Source organism: Cyprinus carpio, chromosome B5 (assembly GCF_018340385.1).
Source record: "Cyprinus carpio isolate SPL01 chromosome B5, ASM1834038v1, whole genome shotgun sequence".
In the NCBI taxonomy this organism is placed as follows: Eukaryota; Metazoa; Chordata; class Actinopteri; order Cypriniformes; family Cyprinidae; genus Cyprinus; species Cyprinus carpio.
In genome coordinates this window covers 25734120-25755074 of record NC_056601.1, presented here as the reverse complement: position 1 = coordinate 25755074, position 20955 = coordinate 25734120, and the positions used below count along the sequence as shown (strand labels likewise).

General features: G+C 37.2%; 2 protein-coding genes across 2 annotated transcripts in view; both read left to right on the top strand.

The window, feature by feature from the left end:
* The window catches only part of LOC109051646 (stress-induced-phosphoprotein 1-like), a 266017-nt gene that overhangs the window by 62567 nt on the left and 182495 nt on the right, over positions 1-20955 (top strand). The gene's annotated exons all lie outside the window — the stretch shown is intronic.
* Positions 6051-7287, top strand: LOC122137506 (stress-induced-phosphoprotein 1-like). The gene is made up of 2 exons (XM_042725074.1): positions 6051-6405; positions 7040-7287. Exons 1-2 carry the CDS (start codon positions 6262-6264, stop codon positions 7175-7177), a joined length of 282 nt encoding a protein of 93 aa, XP_042581008.1. The 5' UTR covers positions 6051-6261; the 3' UTR covers positions 7178-7287.

The following is a 20955-nucleotide window of genomic DNA, read 5'->3' as shown; positions in this document are numbered from 1 at the left end:
CCTTTAATGGAAAAAAGTTGCTAAAAGGGTCTGAAAGTTGCAAAATATGAGTAGCTAAGAATCCAGCTCGGGTATTGTGAGATCTTGGGGAGCTGATGACGGGGGGTGAGTTGTTGTATGGCGTCAGCGTGGATGTGCTGGCGCCACAAATAAGCAAAATATAAAACCGGATTTTCTTTGGGATGGAGTAATCATTTTAAGTAATTTGTGCAATGTTTACTTGCTTTTGACGTAATAAACTATAAACCTTCCTGTGATAATCTGTGAAAGGGATGTTTTATCGGCAGTTCACATATCTTTGCGCCGCTGTCAAACCACTCAGCATGCGCGCTTCCTGTCCTGCACATCAACTATACAGAATGTTTAACTTGTATAATTATTAATTTCGTACGTCATAAAAATCTGAATCTCTAATAACTCCATTCTGCTGTCTGTTGTTTTGTTGTCAGCGGTGTTGGGTGCCGTTACTGTAACTAAATTACTTATCCACTGAAAAAGTAAGTAAGTGATTGCAGCTCATTTTTAGGTAATTTAATTGGTTACTTACAAAGTATTTCGTTACATAGAGTAAATCATTTTCAACAGTTCTAAAGAAATCAGTATTGAATTTGAGGAAAATCCTAGAAATGTGCCGTCTAAAAAGAAAATGAATGGAGTGTCTTTAACCTCTGCGCCACTTTCAGTTTTCTGATTTACAGAAGCAGCAATACTTTCGGATACAGATAAGACTAAAATCAATGTGAATCAAAAAGGGGCCTACTTTTGTTTTGTACACTGACGATAACAACAAGCTTATTGGCGCAATTTCTGCCATCTATTTCCTCCATGAGCAACTTTCTACCACCGTCACAAACTCAGTGAATGTGTTGCTGAGAGACATGAAAATATGTCTGGAGCATATATAGACCTGCTTTATCAATTACCAAGAAAAGGGTATTAAAGGTATTCAGCGAAATAAGATTTTCTTGTCAAAGTGATACAATTGTTTAAAGGTTTTTTTTTTTTTTTAAGGCTATTTTGATCAGCGTGTATAAGTATACTGAACCAAAGCGTTTAAAGACAAATAATTTTTCTGAGAATTAAAAGTGTTATATAGCCTACTTGGTATACTCGACTTAATGCTGGCAGTGGAACCACTTGGGAGAGAACTGCCAGGTGACTTATTTCTTAGCATAAAGAGGACAATGATACAAGAGAAATACCAAGTTATTGTTTAAAGTGTTAAAATATAGCAGAAGTAGCACAGACATTCAAAAAAAAGCAATGGACTTCTGATAAGGCTCCTGAAGTAATCATGTCTTCACTCTAAGTTCTCATTTATTGGCCGGTGAATTTTTTGCTAGGGAAAAGAGGCAGGAGAAATTAGGTGCAAGTGTCTCAGGAGCCCACAAAAGTGCCCATGAAAATCAGTGGTACCTTTATCTCACAGAGTATGACACAACCTGCAGAAGTTACATGCATAGGTTGTTGTCACCGTGGGAAATAACCTACTTGTAAGCCAAAGCAAAGTACGCTCAGTTAACCTCTTCCAAGGCACATATTTACAAAATAGAGACTTCTGGGATATCCATACCTCTGGTCTCAGAGACCCAAGTCCTAATGTTGGATCCAAATCATCCAAATGTTCTGTGTTGCTAGAGAGGAGTACAGTGAGAAGTGCTTGGTACCCAGTAGACGTTCAGTGGTAGTAAGCATTTATATATGGATGAATGAGTGCTTAAGGGTGAGAGAGTTGTGCTTTATCATGGCTTGCATGAATTCACACACTACTGTGTGTGTAAACAAAACTTGTAACAGAAGATGCTTCTCCCCTTTTTTCTTCCCTGCATTTGGGCACTTTTTTTAGCATGCTCTGAATATATGCATTCTCCCAAGGAAAATCCTTCAGTGGACAGGTGTTTCCCTTAATCTTAATGCCTTGAGCATCTGTGTGGGATTCTGAGAGAGGACTGAGCAAAACTCCCCATTAAAGATCGAGCATTAAGGAGGTCGTCCAGGGAGTTAACGGAATAATGGGAAAATTTGTCCATGGCCAGAAGGGTTAAGCAGTGTACTTTAAGGTTCTGGAGGCCATACGAAGACTAGAATATTATACATTTTCTGAATTAAATATCGGCGTGTACTCCATTTCTGCCACCTTCATTTAAACAAATTGGCCTTATTTATTATTTTAAAGCCAAAATATTGCGCATTTATTTTCGTTATGTTTTTATGAGTTTTAATCTGCTTTAGTGTTCAATTTTGCCTCATAACTATCCATTAATATAATTAGGATGCATCATTAAGAGAATACAGCTTTTATATATAATTCAGAGGGACAGCTTGCGCAACAGTAACGTGGTACTCCATTTACGCTGTTGCACTTGTTAAATTCAGCTTTTATCAGGATAATTAAAATCTACATATCTTAAAGATGCTATTCAAATACGATAAGGTTTATTAAAGTGCAATAATATTGGCCACAATTGCCACAAATATGTCATTTCAGCCTTTCTAGTTAATGTCAAGGATGATTGTAAAAAATCATAGTTATGTTCAGCCTGTCCGATTGAAACAGGCTGTTCCCTGGCATCCGATTAAAGATCATTAAATTTATTGTCATCAAATACTATAGGACATAAAATAGTATTAATACCGGTACACAGAAAGCCTCAAGTATGAATGTCAAGAGTACTTATAATTGGGGCCGGAAACAAAAACAGAATTTTGAAATAGCTTCAATGTGATGGTCTAAACTTCTAACAAAGATATAGAATTTTCATTAAATAAACAGGGATGTCGCTGCCATATTTACAAAAGTGTGCTTAGATAGCTGAGCACCCTGCCCTTAGCTTGCTCATTCAGCCTCATATTTTGCCGGGGAGACACCAGACATGCTTTCAGCCCATTCTGTAAAGACAGTCCACCTGCCCTGCGCCAGACGAATGAATGTACAATACTAATAAGCCCTGTTGTTTTTGCTTCAAGACAAAGATCAACTATTACAAGAAAGTCAGTCTACCATTTACTAAATTGGTAATATTTAGACACAAATGCTCCATCCCTTACTCCCCTCCCCTAAGCCACGCCATCCAAAACCAACCCTCATGCTTAAAGATGAATTGCGACCCGCCCGCGGAATACCTGCAATCTCAAAAGACTGCCCCACTAATGAAGTCAAAAATTAAAGTATACATATTCATAATCAGCCCAAAAAATCCTTCGAAATAAAACTGTTCCCATGGCAATGCTCTGTTTATCACGTGAACTCAATAGTTTACACCGTTTAAAAAGTTTTTTTTTTTTTCAGGGCCTAGCACCAGCTCAATATGCTGATTGTATGCAGTTATAAGCATAAATATGACTATCCATGCACATTGGCTAGTCACCTTCCTCAAACCTAATGGGAACTGGAGCTTCCTAGCTTGGCCACTGCGGTAGCCACAATCACTTTACCAATCAGTGGCTCTTTCATCGAGGTGGGACTATTTCCACCATATTGCACATTGCAGTTTCTCCCATTCATAAATATAGCAGTAGACTGTCTTTGTATTTCTATAGTCTTCGGTTCAGACCAATGCGAAAATCGACCCATGTTTTTACCCTGCAAACACATAGAGCTGTAAATGTGAACTGGTGGATTGATAAGAAGGTAATGCATTATAAAAATCTAAACAGAAAAACTTATGTTCTTTAATAATATATATAATTTATTGCTGAGAATTGTTTAAATGTAATCATAAATTAATTATTTTATAGCCTGTAATGTTGACGTCTGTATCATTTGTAAGCCGCGCTCATCGGATGCCCATTTTCCACAAGTTGATAATGATTTTACTTTTAGCGAGAGTCTAATGAAAAGTCTATAACATACTTTGGTTAAAATTTCTCAATGGTAGTGTAAAACAACACCCTTTTTACCTTGTCAAAATCAGCTCTGTATTCAGCAACCCGTTTGCGTGCATGTTCCTTTAAATTCTAATGAGCTCTGCTCACCCCGCCCCTCTCTTCCGTGGGGTGATGAGCCATTCTCATGAGACGTGGAACTTGCTAACTAGCACGTTATTAGGAATGGCGGTCCCTTAAGGTCATAAAACCTTATACTCTCACTTCTGCTGTAAGTGAAGCTGGATCACGAATGATTCGCGCGAACATGGATGCATTTATGGCATTTACGGCACGGTTTGCTCTTCCACTGCAGTTTAGTATCACTTTAGAGTGGGGGGGGGGGATTATTCACATGTCGTTTATAGTTGTGTTGCCTCTACTGCCACGACTCCTAAAAAACTTTTTCATTCCGTGTTGTCCCCATCAAGCTCTTGCTGGATACACTCCTCTGCTATCAATGAGAGGATCGTCTGTACTTCTGCAACAGACAACAAAACTTTTTGGTTGTTTAAAAAAAGGTGTGCTTGTTCAAAATGGTTGCGTTCGATCCTTCCCTGGCTGTGCTGATTTAAATGTTTGTGTTGCAAGTTCAGTGATGCAGGTAGTGACGATTCTCTCCAGCCAATCTGTGATCAGCAGTTTACACGTCATGATTTGGTAATGGTACAGTTCACTTGGAACCTCAACCAAGGTGGTACTGAAAAAAAAAGTGCCAGGTACTGTACCCAGTGGAAAACCCCCCAAAAGTGAACCGTACCGAGCCGTACCATGCAGTGGAAAAGCGCCATTAAGTAGATCGGGGACGCATTCCCTTAACAAACAAACGTAGTCCACTGAATTTTCAGCGGTTTAGATGTCGGGAGTAAATGACTACTATGTTCATTATTACATCCAACAACAAATCAATCGCTATGAAGATATTCTTGTCTACTCCTGTTCCGGTGTCGAAACAATGGCAGTTGGACTGTTACAGCTTACTCAGGGCGGGTTTTAGGTAAGACAGCTGTGTCAATAAACAATGGTTGGAGGGGCCTTTGTCCATGTGACATCACACAGACAAGAAGCTGAGAATGGCCTGATTTGAAAAAGGGGATAATATTTTTAGGGTTTAAATAAAAACCACTGGGTGGATTTTTATCATTATAGGGTAGATGTGTACACACACTGCCAACACACATTTGTTCAAACAACATGTAAAAGTGAACTTGGTATACGATGACCCCTTTAAAAAAAAAAACTTGTATCTTAACTGTAAATCAAGTTTTTTACAGTCATTTTACGGTTTAATATGTTACTAAAGACATTGTCATACCCTTTTCATATGGTATTAATTTTATTTGTGCAAGTCTTAAAAGGTCTTTAAGTCTTGAATTTGAGCTTAAAAATCCTGCAGAGACCCTGTGAAATGGAAGGTCATATAGAATACTGCAAAATCTATGCAATATCCTACGTGGTGTCATTGTGTACTGCAAATTTTGGCAAATAAATTAGTTTATCTGATGTTATGAGTGTATAGTGTATATATAGAGGGTTTATATAAATTGTCATCTGTTCTCCAGTGAATATATATACTTTTTTTTTGTCATATTTTGTATTGCAATCTATAGTAGTCTTAGGGCTGCTCTTAATCGAATGCAGTTGTCATGTGCATCTTGTCAGTAAAGCCAGTTCTGAGATAAATCTCCATCACGCACTTTTTGATGGAGCAGCATTTACTACACAGAGCCGTAATTCACTGACAAGCTAGACAAAACTGCTTTCATAATCGTAGACTGTTTTAATTGTGAAAAAATCATTCTGTGATTATGAAAGCAGTTTGTGTAGTTTGTCAGTGTACTACGCCTCTGTGTAGTAAATGCTGCTCCATCTGAAAGCACATGAAAATACCAAATTTAATAACATTGTTTTTACTCCAAACTCTCTTCATAATGTCAGTCGAGTGTTTCAAATAAATCCTTCTGTGAGATGTGGCTTCTTACACGGAACAAGGCACACAACATATTTCATAGTATTCTAAGCAGTGATTAAGGTTATGTCGATTAGCATTGCATTATTTTATACTTAATTTAAATTTTTTCATTATAATAATAATAAGAACTCAGATAAACCATATTTTTTCGTAGTCGTGTTTATTAGTCACGTTGAATCAAGTCTTCTGTTTATTCAGCAACCGCTATAGGAATTGGATTTCTTCTGTTTATTTATTTATTTTTGGATTTTCAGCACGAGAGTGCCCTCTGGCCTTCTGATGAAGATTTACAACTGATCACAGAACCTGACAAGATGCGCATGTGATTAGGCTAAAGCTGCTGATTAATTAATTGTGCAGCCCTAAGTAATCTGCTTTTTTTGGGGTGGGGGGGGGTCTATAGAAAACTGCAGGACCCTCGTGTGATGACAACTCTCTCAGTGCTACTGGGGCTGGATCTAGCTGGCATGGATGAAGAGGAAGAACAGACTCCAACCCCACCCCCTAAACCCAAAGAGACAGCTCCACCTCCTCCTAAAGAGGAAGACCTGCCAGAGAACAAGAGAATGGTACTGTGTCAAAGCAAATTTGGTTTAGTGTAACTCTTCTCTACATGTAACCTATTTTCCATACAAATCACACCTGTGTGAGTCGCATTTGGTCAAAGTTGCTTTGTTGCAAGAGAAAAATAAGTTGAGTGATGCATGTTATTACATTCAGATAGCATAAATTATCAGTAAATAAAATGTTCACATACATAAATATTATAGATATTATAGTGCCATTAATTATAAACAACATATGAGTTTATAAAGGCTAAACCTATAAACAAATTTTGTTTAAAGTGAAACTGAAACCTGCGTTGGACTCCCATAACTCTTTTGGCACAAATCAAAATGTTTAAATATTCAAGGTGTAGCCTAACATTAGTATTAGTATACTAGTATTTATTATTTAGACAAGGCTTTGAACTTTGTTCGTGTCCCAGTATCCATGTAAAACAGCATCCTTCACATGCTTAGAATAACAAACTGGTAATACAGTTATGTTCTCCAACACAGCCCTACATCTACATACAACAGACAATTTAAACTGAGCTATTTGACTTTTTCTGTGTTCAGTTGACTGCGTTTTAGTTTTGTTGAATATGCTGCAGTGCCAAGCTAGCAATGGTGTCTGTCCCAATTTTGATCGTTTTTCTAGGCCTTGAAGGAGAAGGAACTGGGAAATGCAGCATATAAGAAGAAAGATTTTGCTACTGCACTGAAGCACTATGAAGAAGCCCTAAAGCACGATCCCACCAACATGACCTATGTGTCAAACCAAGCAGGTAAGAATTAAGCACTATTCTGATATGGCACATTTGGATGGGACTAAAATCACTGAGAAGCTCTGGTAATAAATACTTTACCCCACCTCTCCATGTGAAACTAATCCCTAATCCTGTCCGAATCTGGCTTTTCACATGGAGCTAGGGTTGGCCACCCCAGCACAACTGCTGCTTGCTGCTTACAAGTGCCCTACCTAAACTTAAAATTGCAACACTTCCTTACCTTCAGTGGTGTTACACACATATATTTTGGTGTCTGTTGAAAGAGACCCGTGGGGCTTTACTTTTTAGCAACCATAGTTGATAATGCCAAAAATATTATAAGTATAAATATTATAAAATATAAGTTTATAACACCCGTGATGCGCGGGGTTGATCCAAATGAGCGGGTTCCTGCGGTCCACCCGGGTTTACGAGTCATCCAAAAATATTGTTTAATGATTTCGGTCGCGGTCAGTCGGTTGTTTGAACATAAGATGCCAGTTAAACTTTGTAATTTATATAGACCCCTTTAAAAGTTTGTAAACTTGCCACGTCTCGGGTGGGCGGGGCTAGCTGGAGGAAAAGAGGCGCGGACGCAATTTGACATGCCGTAACTATCACTGTTTTAAGAGGGATTTATTAAACATGGATGCAGAAGAAGTTTTCGTACTGTCCACATATGTACAGTCAAATGACTGTGGCGGACCGTGACAAAAAAATAATAATAAAAAAATTGGATTTAGCAATACATTTTATCACATTAATTCAGTTTATCACCTCATTTCTACTGACCAAACTGGTTTATCTGACCAAAATATAATGACTAGTGGGATAACATTCAGTAGCCTAATTTATTTATTATTTATTTATTTATTATTTTAGCTAAGACTGGTGGAGTTCTTGTATCTTGTTTCTCATTGGAAACATCTTTACCAGGTTTTGGATATTTCCTAGACAACTATAATTACTTTAGGGTGGTTTGGGGAATTTTGTCACGGCTTATTGTCTAATGTAACCTATGCTGGCTAACATGATTAGCATGTGGATATTTTAACAGACCCATTCAAGATGGCACCCCCTATTGCTGTATGTTTGTTTTTAACATTTACGCTAGCTAAGTTGCGCTGAGGTGGCGACTTTCCCCTATAAAACATAAAACTGCTGATTTGTACTAGCTAAACCAACCACACCAGTACATATGCATAGATTATTTTACCTAATACGAAGTTGTGCGCACTGCAAACACAGCATTATTTATGATCGTCTCTGTCCTAGTCTGGTACGCGTATTGCATTTCAACCACAATTGTCCTTCTTGATTTCTTGTTAAGGAATGTCGGGCGGATATCCTGTGAAACTTTAGTTCTTTGAACCAGAAAGTGCTGTTCCTTCTTCTTCTTGCAGGCCAAAACACAACCAAGACGACATTTTAAAGATCACAAACCTCACACCTTTTAGCGCGCCTGCTATGAGTTTCTTCCTTATGTTTTTCCTCCAGCTAGAAGCGGTGGACGTCACAGTGAACTAGGAGATTAAGGGGTCTAATAGTACTAGACCAATTTTTGAAATACATAGGCTACACTTTATGGCTGAATAACTGTGCGTTGAAGATGACATGACTCAGTCTAGTGAATGGGAATTCGGTTCTTTCCACGAACCGGTTCTTTTCCCCGAACCGTTTTTCTTTCGGACAGTTATTTACTAAAACCGGTTGCAAAAAAACAGAAAAAAAACGGTTCACCAGTTCTTTTACGCTCGACGTAATGACCTCAGTGGCGATGACGGTAATGGCGTCAAGTCTATCAAACATTCAACTATATAAAAGTCAGTAATCTAATTTAGTCAGTTAAAATCTCATAATCATGAAAAGTTACAATTACGTTTTTTCAACAACGCACCCAATACAGTAACAGCAATAATGTGCATAACGAAAGATTTAAGTCTTGAACATATAAAGTAAATAAATTAGGTGTCATCAGCGGAGAAACCATGATCCACTTACTATACATAATTACATAATTGCGATTTTATTTGTTATTAAACAAACCTACGTTTCGCCAGATTGCCCTTCCATTCAGCCTTCGGTTTACACGCGCTCAGCAACAATAACACTAATCCTTTCGAATCCAATCACCAAAGAAAACCAGTTCAGTGTTTAGCCTGTTTACTACTTAGGTAACAATATCAATGGTATGATTTTTCAGGAGCGTCCTCAGACGTCAAATGTACAAAACATATATTTGAATTGCTTTTTCAAAATGATCCGGCTCGGGACATTTTGGCAGTCGCTGGATTACTGGTAGGGACACGCCCCTGGTGTCCCCCATAATTCTACGCCCCTGCCGCTAGCGATGAGCATTTACTACTTTTAAAAATGCTGGTCTGAAGCGGGTCGGGTACAATATTTTCTTTTCTTTTTTTGCGGTCCGGTTGCGGCATGCGTTAGTTGAAAACGCCGGTAGGGTGCGGGTTGTTTATAGTGTTGACCCATCATCACTGATAAACACTGAAGTGCCTTGAATAAAATTGTACCCCTTTATTTTTTTATATAAAAATACAGATATCAGTCCTGGAGCAATCTAAGAAAGTAAGTGGGTGGTTGAAAGTCACATGTCTCTATGAGTTTTCTATTTCAAATCTGAAGAAGATGAGACCATGAAAAATGAGATTCCTGCAACCGTTTTTCTGATACTATGTCTAGTCACCCCCCGCCCCCCCCATAAAAAAATATTTAACAACTGTATTGAAGGGTTCTACAAAACGATTTTAGACATTAAACATATTGACAGAACCTTAGACATCATAAGTGATTTGGAGCACTAGAAAAATACAAGAAGAATTTGAGAGTAATTAAAAAATAAAAATTTAACTATGTATGCCATTAAAGATATCCTGAGACTGCTAGAAATCAGCCTTTACAATGATTTCTGCTCATATAGTCAATTATCATGTGCTGATGGCAGTTATAGCGATGGTTATCACTACGAGTGCCAGAAAGTCAATAAGTGCACACTATTCATATAGCCGGCTTTCGGCATTGATAGCTGTGATTACACAGTATAGCGTGCTTGATTTGTGCGCTCAAACAGATGGTAATCCGGCCAGATACAGGCCATTCCCCATAAACACACTCACACATACATCTCACCTAAAGGAGTATTAGGAACACCTGTTCAATTCTCATAATGCAATTATCTAATCAACCAATCACATGGCATTTGCGTCAATGCATGTTAGGTGTTTTGTGCTCACTCTGTTCAAGACAATCTCCTGAACGCCAAACTGAATGTCAGAATGGGTAACAGTGAAAGGTCTGGACCTTTTATAGCATTTTGAGCGGGCATGGGTTGTTGTTGGTGCCAGATGGGCCGGTCTGAGTATTTCACAATCTGCTCAGTTACTGGATTTTCAACGGGCACAACCTTTCTATGGTTTACAAGAAGGATGTGACAAAGGGAAAAACATCCAGTATTGGCGTCAGTCCGTGGGCGAAAATGCTAGGAGGTCAGAGGAGAATGGGCCAACGGATTCCAAGCTGATAGAAGATCAACTTTGACTGAAATACCCACTTGTGTTACAACCGAGTGTATGCAGCACAGCATTTGTGAACACAACATCGCCCAACCTTGAGGCAGATGGGCTACAATATCAGAAGACCCCACCGGGTACCACTCATCTCCAGCTACAAATAGGAACAGGAGGCTTACAATTTGCACGAGCTCACCAAATTGGACAGTTGAAAGACTGGAAAAATGTTGCCTGGTCTGATGAGTCTCGATTTCTGTTGAGACATTCAGACTGGTAGAGTCAGAATTTGCGTAAACGAATGAGAACATGGATCCTCATGCCTTTGTTACCACTTACAGAGGCCCCTTAGTGCCAATTGGGCATTTGTTTAAAATGCCACGGCCTACCTGAGGCATTGTGCTTCTGACCATGTCCATCCCTTTATGACCACCATGTACCCATCCTCCTGATGAAAAAAGCTTCCAGCAAGAATAATGCACCCATATCACAAAGCTCCAATCATTTCCAAATTGGTTTCTTGAACCATGTGACAATGAGTTCACTGTACTAAAATGGCCCCCATAGTCACCAGATCTCAACCAATAGAGCATCTTTGGGATGTGGTGGAATATAGGGCTTAAATTGCCCTGGATGTGCATCCCACAAATCTCCATTCAACTGGAGAATTCTAATCCTATCAATAGGGGCCAGCCTTTCAAAGAGAATTGCCTTTCAGCACCTTGTTTGAATCAATGCCCGCATTAGGAGTGGAAGGAAGGCAGTTCTGAAAGTGAAAGGGGTCAAACACAGTATTAGTATGGTGTTCCTTATTAATCCTTTAGGTGAGTGTATGATATGTATTATAATGGGTTCTATGTCAGATTTTTTTTTTTTTAGAGTCTAGCATAAATGTGTTACAATTTATGGCTCTCAATTAGACTGTAATGTCAGTATAGTCAACCTGTACATATAGTAAGTGGATAAATATTAGGAAAAAAGAACAATTTACTAGAGACATCCGTGGTATTAATTATCAGTGTCTATGTTGTACATGCACAACTTTTGTTTCAGTTGGATTAAATTCATTCCGAATGATGAATCTGTAAATGTAAGTAATTCACATGAGCGCTAAATAAAGTGATCAGGTTGCTTTTGTGTGTTTGTCAGAAGCTTCAAGTCAATAGATTTTTTTCAAATCCAATAGACATTTTTTTTTTTTTTACATTGACATGCGCACACTGCAAGCATATTAGAGTTTCCTGCTGTTTGTGCATAATAAACCATTCCTCCGTACACTGCTTTCTTCTAATTTGTTTTAAACAGCAGAATTAATATTTATAAATTTCTAGCCACTTAACTTGAGTGAAAATGAGTAGTATAAACTTGCTGTTGTCATGCTGCTGCTTATAATATTTGGGGAGCATCATTGGCCTAATGTGTTAGAGGTTTGACTCCTAACCCAATGGTTGGTTTGTTGGTTCGAGTCTCGGACCGGCAGTACCATGACGTCAGAGGTTCCCTTCTGCAGTCACGGGCACAGTACCCCCAACTCCTCCCCAGGCGCCACAGCATAAAATGGCTGTCCCACTGCCTATTGCAAGTGTGTGTTCACCGTGTGGATGTGTTCACTGAACTCCGAAACCAAGGACTGTGTGCGGATACCAGTCCTTGCTCCACTTCATTTAGTTTTAGCAGTATTGAAAGAAGGAGAGTTTTTTATGTGACAGGACATTCTCATTTATACAACACTGTTGATTCAAACGGTGAAGACCTGCTCTCGTTCCACGTGTCATCACGTCATTAAGCTGTTTCTCACGTCATTGCACATGCGCCGTCATTTTCAGTTTTGGTTTCTAATCCGAATCATCAAGCTTTTATACAGTAATGCTCTGTGTCGTTTTCGAAAAGGAATAAAACCACCCCTCTTCAGTCCTGGTCTAAATTTCTTCTTTCAAGAACGATTTAAGATGTTTTACTTTGAAAGCTTATTCAGTCTTGATTCATGAGACCATCAATCCGATTACTTGGTCTTATTTGGTTTGATATGTTGTTTGAAACGTGGTCGTTGTGGTTTTTGCCAAATGGAACATGTTTCCTGGATCAACATCTTTTTGATGATGTTTGGATCCAACATTATTGTCCAAAAATATGAGACTTAACCCAATCCCTACCCGTAAACCTAATCCTGCGCGACATAATTTATTCCTAAAATCTGGCAGGAAATGATAAGCTGCTTAACAAGTTAGCCAAAAGCACCTAACCTGACTCTAAAGCCTAAAATCATATTTTCCCTAAAAAGTTATATCTCGTTTCTGGATTGGTTGATTTAAGAATATTTGTTCCAGGATCACCAATATATGTTGATACTGGTTGAGGAACTATGTTGTACTTAGGTGAAATCGCGCTCCCCATATAGCGTAGCCAATAATACTCACCTTCAGTCATTAAAAAGATGCCATTAAGCAAATGTTAAAGATATGCTGGCTTTATATGTTGTTTCTACATTAATTTGAAGACTGAATGTGAAATTATTGCAATATAAATGTGTATTTTAAAAACTTTAATGTCATCCCTAGGCTTAGTAATGGTGTGATCAGTCACTTACGAGAAAACATTGGTATAACTGTTTTAATGTATAAAGTACTGTTTTTAGAATTTTATACCAATGGACCTGGTTAATAAATAGATGTAATTACTATTTAGCTTTTATGTCGATTGAATTAGTTCCAGTTAGTCATTTTAGTGCTTCAATTTAAAATTTCATTTCAGTTGCTAAAGTAATCCAATTTTAATTTTGTTTTTTCATCTAATATTCATATTTTATTTAATACCAGCTTCATTTCAATGAATAGCAATGCACTGGAATGGAATGCAAATACACATTTTGTGGGAACAACCATTTAAGCAATTTATTGTTACAACATATGAGATGCATAGCAGCCATGAATAAACGATATGTAATACGCCTTATGGTGATTGTTAGCCTTTGCCCTTCCACTTAGCTTTTGTTCCAGTGTGAAGATAAAAGGTTTAGTGACGAGTTTTAATAAAAAGTCTTATGTAGTGATAAAACTACGCTATACTACTCCTCACAAACCCATAGCTACTACAAGTAAATGTCACTTCTAATGTAAGTGTGTCTGTTTTCTCTCTCTCAGCTGTGCATGGTTGAAAAGGGGGATTTTGATAAGTGCAGAGAGCTTTGTGAGAACTACCTGCCATTGAGGTGTCAGGCAGAGAGAGAACCGGGAGGAATTACAGACAGATTGCCAAGTAAATTTTCTGTACCAAGATAAAACTGAAGAAGAGTAAGTGTTAATGTATTTATGGAACCTCTATATGAAGTTTATTTGTCTGTTTTGGTTGCAGGGCATACGCCAGGATTGGTAACTCCTCTTTTAAGCAGGAGTACAGTACAAAGAGGCAGTCCAGTTTTTTAATCAGAGTCTGACCAGAGCATCGCTTGCACACTAGTCCTCAAAGAAATGTCAGCAGGTCGTATTCAAAACTTTTGGTGAAAGATTCACAACAATATCCCCGAGTATCTCTCTTTTTCTGTTAGACTGATGTGTGCTGGTCATATTTCCACCTGAGAAAAAAAATGAAGTAATGAATTTAGAATGTTTATTTTGCCTATTACAAAATTATGCACTTATAGGGAATTTATTTTTATTTATATTTTTTTAAAATACTGTTCCCATTATACAAAAAATAATGCAAATTTTTTTTTTTTTTTTTTTTTTTTTTTTAGTATGCGTGGAAATGGGACTTTTGTGTATGATATTTAAAATCAGAAGTAAAATATCTATACTCAAAAACTTTTTGTTAATGGGAAAGCTCAACTTTTATTCATGCTCTTTTACAGGCGGAAAAGATGTTAAAGGACAGGAGAAAGCAGCCTTTGACATCAATCCAGATTTGGCACTGGAAAGAAAAAAAACAAGAGGCAAATGATGCCTTCCAGAAAGGGTGTGTGTATACCTGAACAAAATCAACACTGCTGTTAATGTGCCAGTTTTTAATAAGATTTATTTTGAAATAATTTAGACTGGCGAATTCCCCCCAATTTGTTCTGTTGCTGTATGATATGTAGGTGACTATCCTTTGGCCATGAAACATTTACTCAGTTGGCCCATTAAGAGAAGCCCTTATGATGCCAAAACTCTTCAGCAACAGAGCTGGCCTGCTACACACCAAACTACTGGAAGTTCAGCTGGCCCTCAAGGTACCAATCATGCATCCCAAAACACACAAGATTGTTTGAAGCACTTGTAATGTGGCTAGATCATATTCATGTGAGAGTTTTTGTCACACATGGTGCTGTATTTAAAGGTGAGTATGTAGATGTAGTCGGATGACACCATCCCTTTTTTCCTCAGGGGCAATATAAAACAAAATAATACCAGCAATGGAATTTTCAGGTAACACTTACATTAGGGAACACATTCACTATTTACTAGGATTTGCTCTTGATAAACTCCTAATTTGCTGCTTATTGATAATCTAAGGAAGCTGTTGTTTGTAGTAGTCTGCTTAGGTATTGGGTTGGATTAGAAGGTCATTCAGATAAGGCATAATATGTGCCATTTATGAGTACTAATACACAGCCAAATATGCCATAGAATACGCATGCTAAATCTAAACAACTAGTTAATAGTGCAATAGTGGCTCTCTAATCTAAAGTGTTACCTATTGTTTCACGGTCACTTTAAAACTAGGAAGGGTTAGTCAAATAAATAAATAAGTATGTAAATGTAAAAAGAGCTCAGCACGTCAAACCCCTCCTGAGTTCTATATTGACGTCACCCTCGACTAGGTTTGGTTGCCTATTTACCATAGTGGCCCTGTCACTGTGTAACCTCCACCTCCTTGTTCTGTTTCAGGACTGTGAGGAGTGCATCAACTGGACCCAAACTTCAGTAAGTGCTATACATTTTGTTTTCTCATCTTCCATGTGAGCGTGTGTGTGTGTGTGTGTGTATATATATACCCACTGGCGATACGATTAATAAGATAGTTTTTAAAATGAATACTGCAACAAAAACTAAACTAGTGTTTCTTTAAAAAAAAAAAAAAAAAAAGTACTGATTCATACTAGTAGTACTTTAATATAATAAATAGAATAGTACATAGTAAATGTTGAAACTTACCACAAAATCAGTTTAATTTTCCTAAAAATTCCGTTTCTTTATTATTTTTTTCACAATCGGTATTTCCGTTTGGGACTTTTTCGGGATTCTGTTTTTTCGTTTAAATTTTCTACACTCCGTTTTCTTAGTCAAAGTTAGTCATCAAAAGCAGTATAAATTAATTAAAACCTATGAAACTTATAATTCACACGATTAATAAAAACAAAGTTTAACAATATACGTTTATGGGGCCCTATGCAATGTTTTATTTTTTCTCACCCTATTTTTATTGTTACCCAAATCTGTGTTTTAGCATGTCTAATTAGTGAATGCATTAACACAACTAAATTTATTATTCTTTTTTTTGTGTTTTTTTTTGTTTTCTAAAGAAGCCTATTCCCCCCCCCCTCAAAAATTCAGTGTGTGTATTAAAATTTCTGAGTTATCAAATCAAGAAGCAACATTAATTTCATGTATCTTTTAATTACTAAAATAAAGCAAACTTTTTTTGGGTAAGCAAAGGGGATTACTGTCTTAAAATTAAAAACATGGAAAGAAATTGTGGTGTGATTATTCCTTAAAAACCCTAAGGCTTTGTTTGAGTAGTAAGTAGTAGTAGTAGGGCTATTACATTATACGCTGAAAAATAGACGGACTTATTTTGACGGGCTGATGTGGTACCTTACAGTTCGTGTATGTTGACATGATGGCTAGTTTACTCAAATCAAGAGGTCAGAAGCTCAGAAAGCTTCTAGGAAGAGCGGTTTGGAGATGTTATTCATGTGTTTACTGCCTCGATTTGAGAGACGACCAGAAGCTGACAATCACGGCGATGAGGGTCACACCGCGCTTCAGTATATAAATAAAACCTTGCATCTGCGACATTCCCGCAGAACATGCAGGATGCACATTTCGAACCAACTTTTAAGGCTCAGAAGTTTGCTATAGAGATAGTCCATATCACGATTTGATGTGTGTAATGGACCTACTTTTTGATTTAATCATTCAACGTACCACAATCCCCTGCGCATACCTACTCCTATATGAACTGTGGACTCTGTATGTCACACTGGGATTCCGTCATCTCAGATTTTCCGCCAGATCAATGGAAATCACACAGGCACACAACGTTATACCAGCACAATGTATAATTCTTTCACATCTTACTTCATTGAACACTTGATGATTAAACTAATCAAATTAAAAAGCGTCAGTGATGAGTCCAGGAGAATCACCAGTATACACAATTTTACTCCGGACGTCGCGTCAACGCGGACGCAGCGGTCTTTACAACAGTTTTATTATCACCAAGGGACCAAGTGTACTCAAGAATGACCAAGGGTATAGATAAGTTTGAAGTTCGTGTTTAATAAAACGGAAGCAGCAAACGGACAAGAGTGATCTATGTATAGCTCTATAAATGGAAGAAGCATACCGACTTATTAGAGCCACAGAAAGACAAGCGATCTCGGGTGAAAATGCTCAATATACGATTTATTATGGTACATTAACAATGATTCAGGCGGATATAATGTAATTTAATAGAAAACTATGTGAATGGCGCTGTGTGGCGGGCCACAATTTTCTGTCAGCTGCATTTAAATCTGAGTCCGCCTCTGTTCAGTGTGCAGTGTCACGTGTCTAAACAAATAGCACATGATGTCAGTGATTTCAATCACTAGAGGCCACTTCTCGCACTGTATAATGAAAACAGACACGTCTCAGCCGCCAGCAAGGACGCAAGCCGGGAAACACTTCGGCATGGAGTTTCTGCCGATAACTGATTGTTCAACAATCAAATGTCGGTCGCGATGTCGGCAAAAGCAGATACATTAGTCGACCTCTAATATTAAATATATATATATACTTGCATGTATATGTGTATTTGTAATAATGTGTGTGTATACGTGTATATACATGTGTATATATATGTGTGTGTGTGTGTGTAGGGAGGAGGTTTAGTTCCAAAGCGCTATAAATCCATTTTGATTAAGTAAAAAATGTTTTCTTTACCAAAGAAAGTGGCTAGATGAAAACCACTATTTTCTGTTCAAACTTTCGCATAGCATCTTTAGATTATAATAACATTAAAAATTTAAATCCAAATTTTGATTTTCAAAGACTCATTGCCAACATTTTATTCAAAAAATTCCCAAATGCATTTTTTTTTTTTAATGCATTAAATCCATTGAATCAATATGAAAGTTGTTATCATATTGAAACTGAGAAAATACACGCATAATAAGTTGATCCACATATGACAGCCTCTGAACGGTCAATACTAATCTTATATACAGGCACTGGACTAAAAATACATTCATCAGTCATTGCTTCCAAAATGAATTCAACAGGTCATCTTGTTAATGCTATAAATTAATTACAGCAATAAAGAACATGAACATAAACAGCAACATCACATTAACCCTCTGAGGTCTAGGGGGTTTTGGGGGCCTGGAAAAGTTTTGACATCCCTTGACTTTTGTGCTTTTTTGTTAGTTGGCTGATAAATAATACATGCTAAAGTCTAATAACACTGTATCAGTACCAAAATGGGCTACAAATATATTGTAAACTAGCATGTATGTACAGATGTGTTTTTTTTTTTGAGGGAGGGAAACAACGTTTATGGTGGTTGTAAAAAAAACTAAATTTTGAAGTCACCGGACTAAGTTCATGAACACCTAGAGAACATTTTGTTCACAAGTCTGTCAAAGCTGAAGCTTGTAGCCTAGATTTTTGCTGATGTGAAAATAATTTGTTTGTACTCACTCACAGAAAACGAATAGAATTTTATTTAAATCTTCTAAGGAACTTTTTGTTTAAAAGGCAGATGCGAGAGGAGAATGTCAACACATGAATATTGTGTGATTCACACAAGAGAAGACAAAGACACCTAAATGATCATGCATGAGAGCTTTCGGCCAGCGTGTGTGACTGAGAGGGAAAGAGTTACAAGAAAGAATGTGAGGACAAAATACATGTTATATTTTAATTGTTAGTTTTATTTAGAATATTTAATTATCCCACAAAATATTGATTCACCTGTGGAGTGAGTGCAGTTAAACAGTTAATATGGAACAAAGGCTGGACTTTCCAAAGCTGACTTTTTAGCACATCATTACTCCAGACTCACAATCACTTTCGGAAATCATGGTCATCATATTCTGCCTTTGCTACGCAAAACAAAAAAAATATTCTTATTATTATTCAATGTTGTAAAAGCGATGTGTACTTTTTTTGATTAATTGAACGAACAGTGATCCGACTTCTCACATGATTATGTTATTTATCCATCAAACGTCACAATATTACGGCTTTCGCAAATATGCAACTTTGCGGTATTTTGGTGTGATCAAATAAATGGCAAGGACGCATGTGTCATGTTGAAAGTATTATAAATCATGAACATCACCATACATGGCATTTCCCAAAATGTATTTATGTTGATGTGCACTCCTGAAGGCCATACGTTGTTCGAAGAGGACGTTGTAAGAGATTGGGACTCGAGGGTGTCCCATGGGCCTTAGCTTGTGTTCCAGGGTGGTTCTGATTGGGCCGCTTAGTTTCATTGGCTCTGGGTCGTTTTGCAACCGGTGTGGTAGTTATCTGATATAAAAAACGTAAACATGCTGTTTCCGCAAATAAAATGCATGAACATTATTGTGAGGGTCACTGATACTATTATTAATTTATAGGAAAAAAAAAGAACAATTACAACATAGCACATTTATTGTCAGTGATAGTTACAGCTTATCTTGAGTGCAACCTTTTTTTATTGTTTTTGTTTATGTTTTTTTACCTCAGGACAAGTGCAAACACAAATGAAGGGTATAACACATTAAAAATATTTGTACAACCCGAGCAGATATTGATGAAACCGAAGATTAGTTACGTTCTTAGGAAAACACAAGCATTCTTTGAATGATGAAGGGCATACCCTATATAAGTAGTTATAAACATGTATGGTCTATATTCGTGAACAGAGAATAGCCTATCACCAGTAAAGTTTTGTCTACCATTCTTACTGACATTAAGCCAGAACATTATAACTCGGATTACTTTATATCGTATTGCGTCTGTTATAGAAACATTAAAAAAAAAATAAAAAAAACACATCCTGGCATCGATGAAACATTGAGAGATGATGTAAATGAAACTTCATAATGTTTCACCTGATTACACTTTAGTCAGGAATTATAGTCTGGAAAAAATCTAACTACGAAAAAAAAAATGTGTACACAGTTATATGAAAACGAAATATGTAGATTAATAAATAAAAAGACCCTTACTACATGTTTATCTCTGCTTGGGTCAAGCCGCTTCAAAATCTTTATTCCTTCAGCGGTCCTTATTGAGGTGAAATGATGTCTTATCCTACTCAGAGCGAAGCGAACAGTAACATTTAAAAAAAAAATGTGAAGTCCAGTTTTTGCTGCTTTGTGTTGCTTCTGAGGGCGGCGTACCCATCTGCGAGCTTCACAGAACAGGCTTTACTGACGAGATGGATCATGACAATCACATGCTATTTAATCATGCAGCCCTTGTTTGGTGATCACAAGTAGATGAGGGAAAACGAGGATGCCCGGGTCTATTCAAAGCACTGCTACATTACTGTCCAGATTGTGTGTGGAATGGTGCGCTGCAATTGGTTTAGAGGATATCACATTCTGCAAAAAAAAAAGGGAGACTGGCGTTGTCACGGTTTGGAAAAAAAAACGGAAGAAAACGTGACACACATAATTCTGGTGAATATCACCATTTTGGGGTAAAATATAAAAAGTTTTACTTTTCAATACCAACCACATACAATACTGATATTTTGGTAGAAACTATTATTTATTTATTTTTTTAAATGGCGTTTATCACATTTTTGGAACCAAACTCTAGTAATATATATATTATATATATTATATATATATCTAGTATTTATATATATAGATATTGTATATTATATATATCTATATATAGATATATTAATTTTATCATATATAATTTTTTATTTCATTCATTCCTTCATTCATTCATTCTGTCATTCTAACACCTTACCACTATCCACTGCACTTTTAGTTACGGGATACACACGCAAGGGAGCAGCGTGAGAGGCTTGAAGGAGTTCTCTAAAGCAAATGGATGTGTACCAGAAAGCTCTCGAGCTTGACGACTCCAACTCGA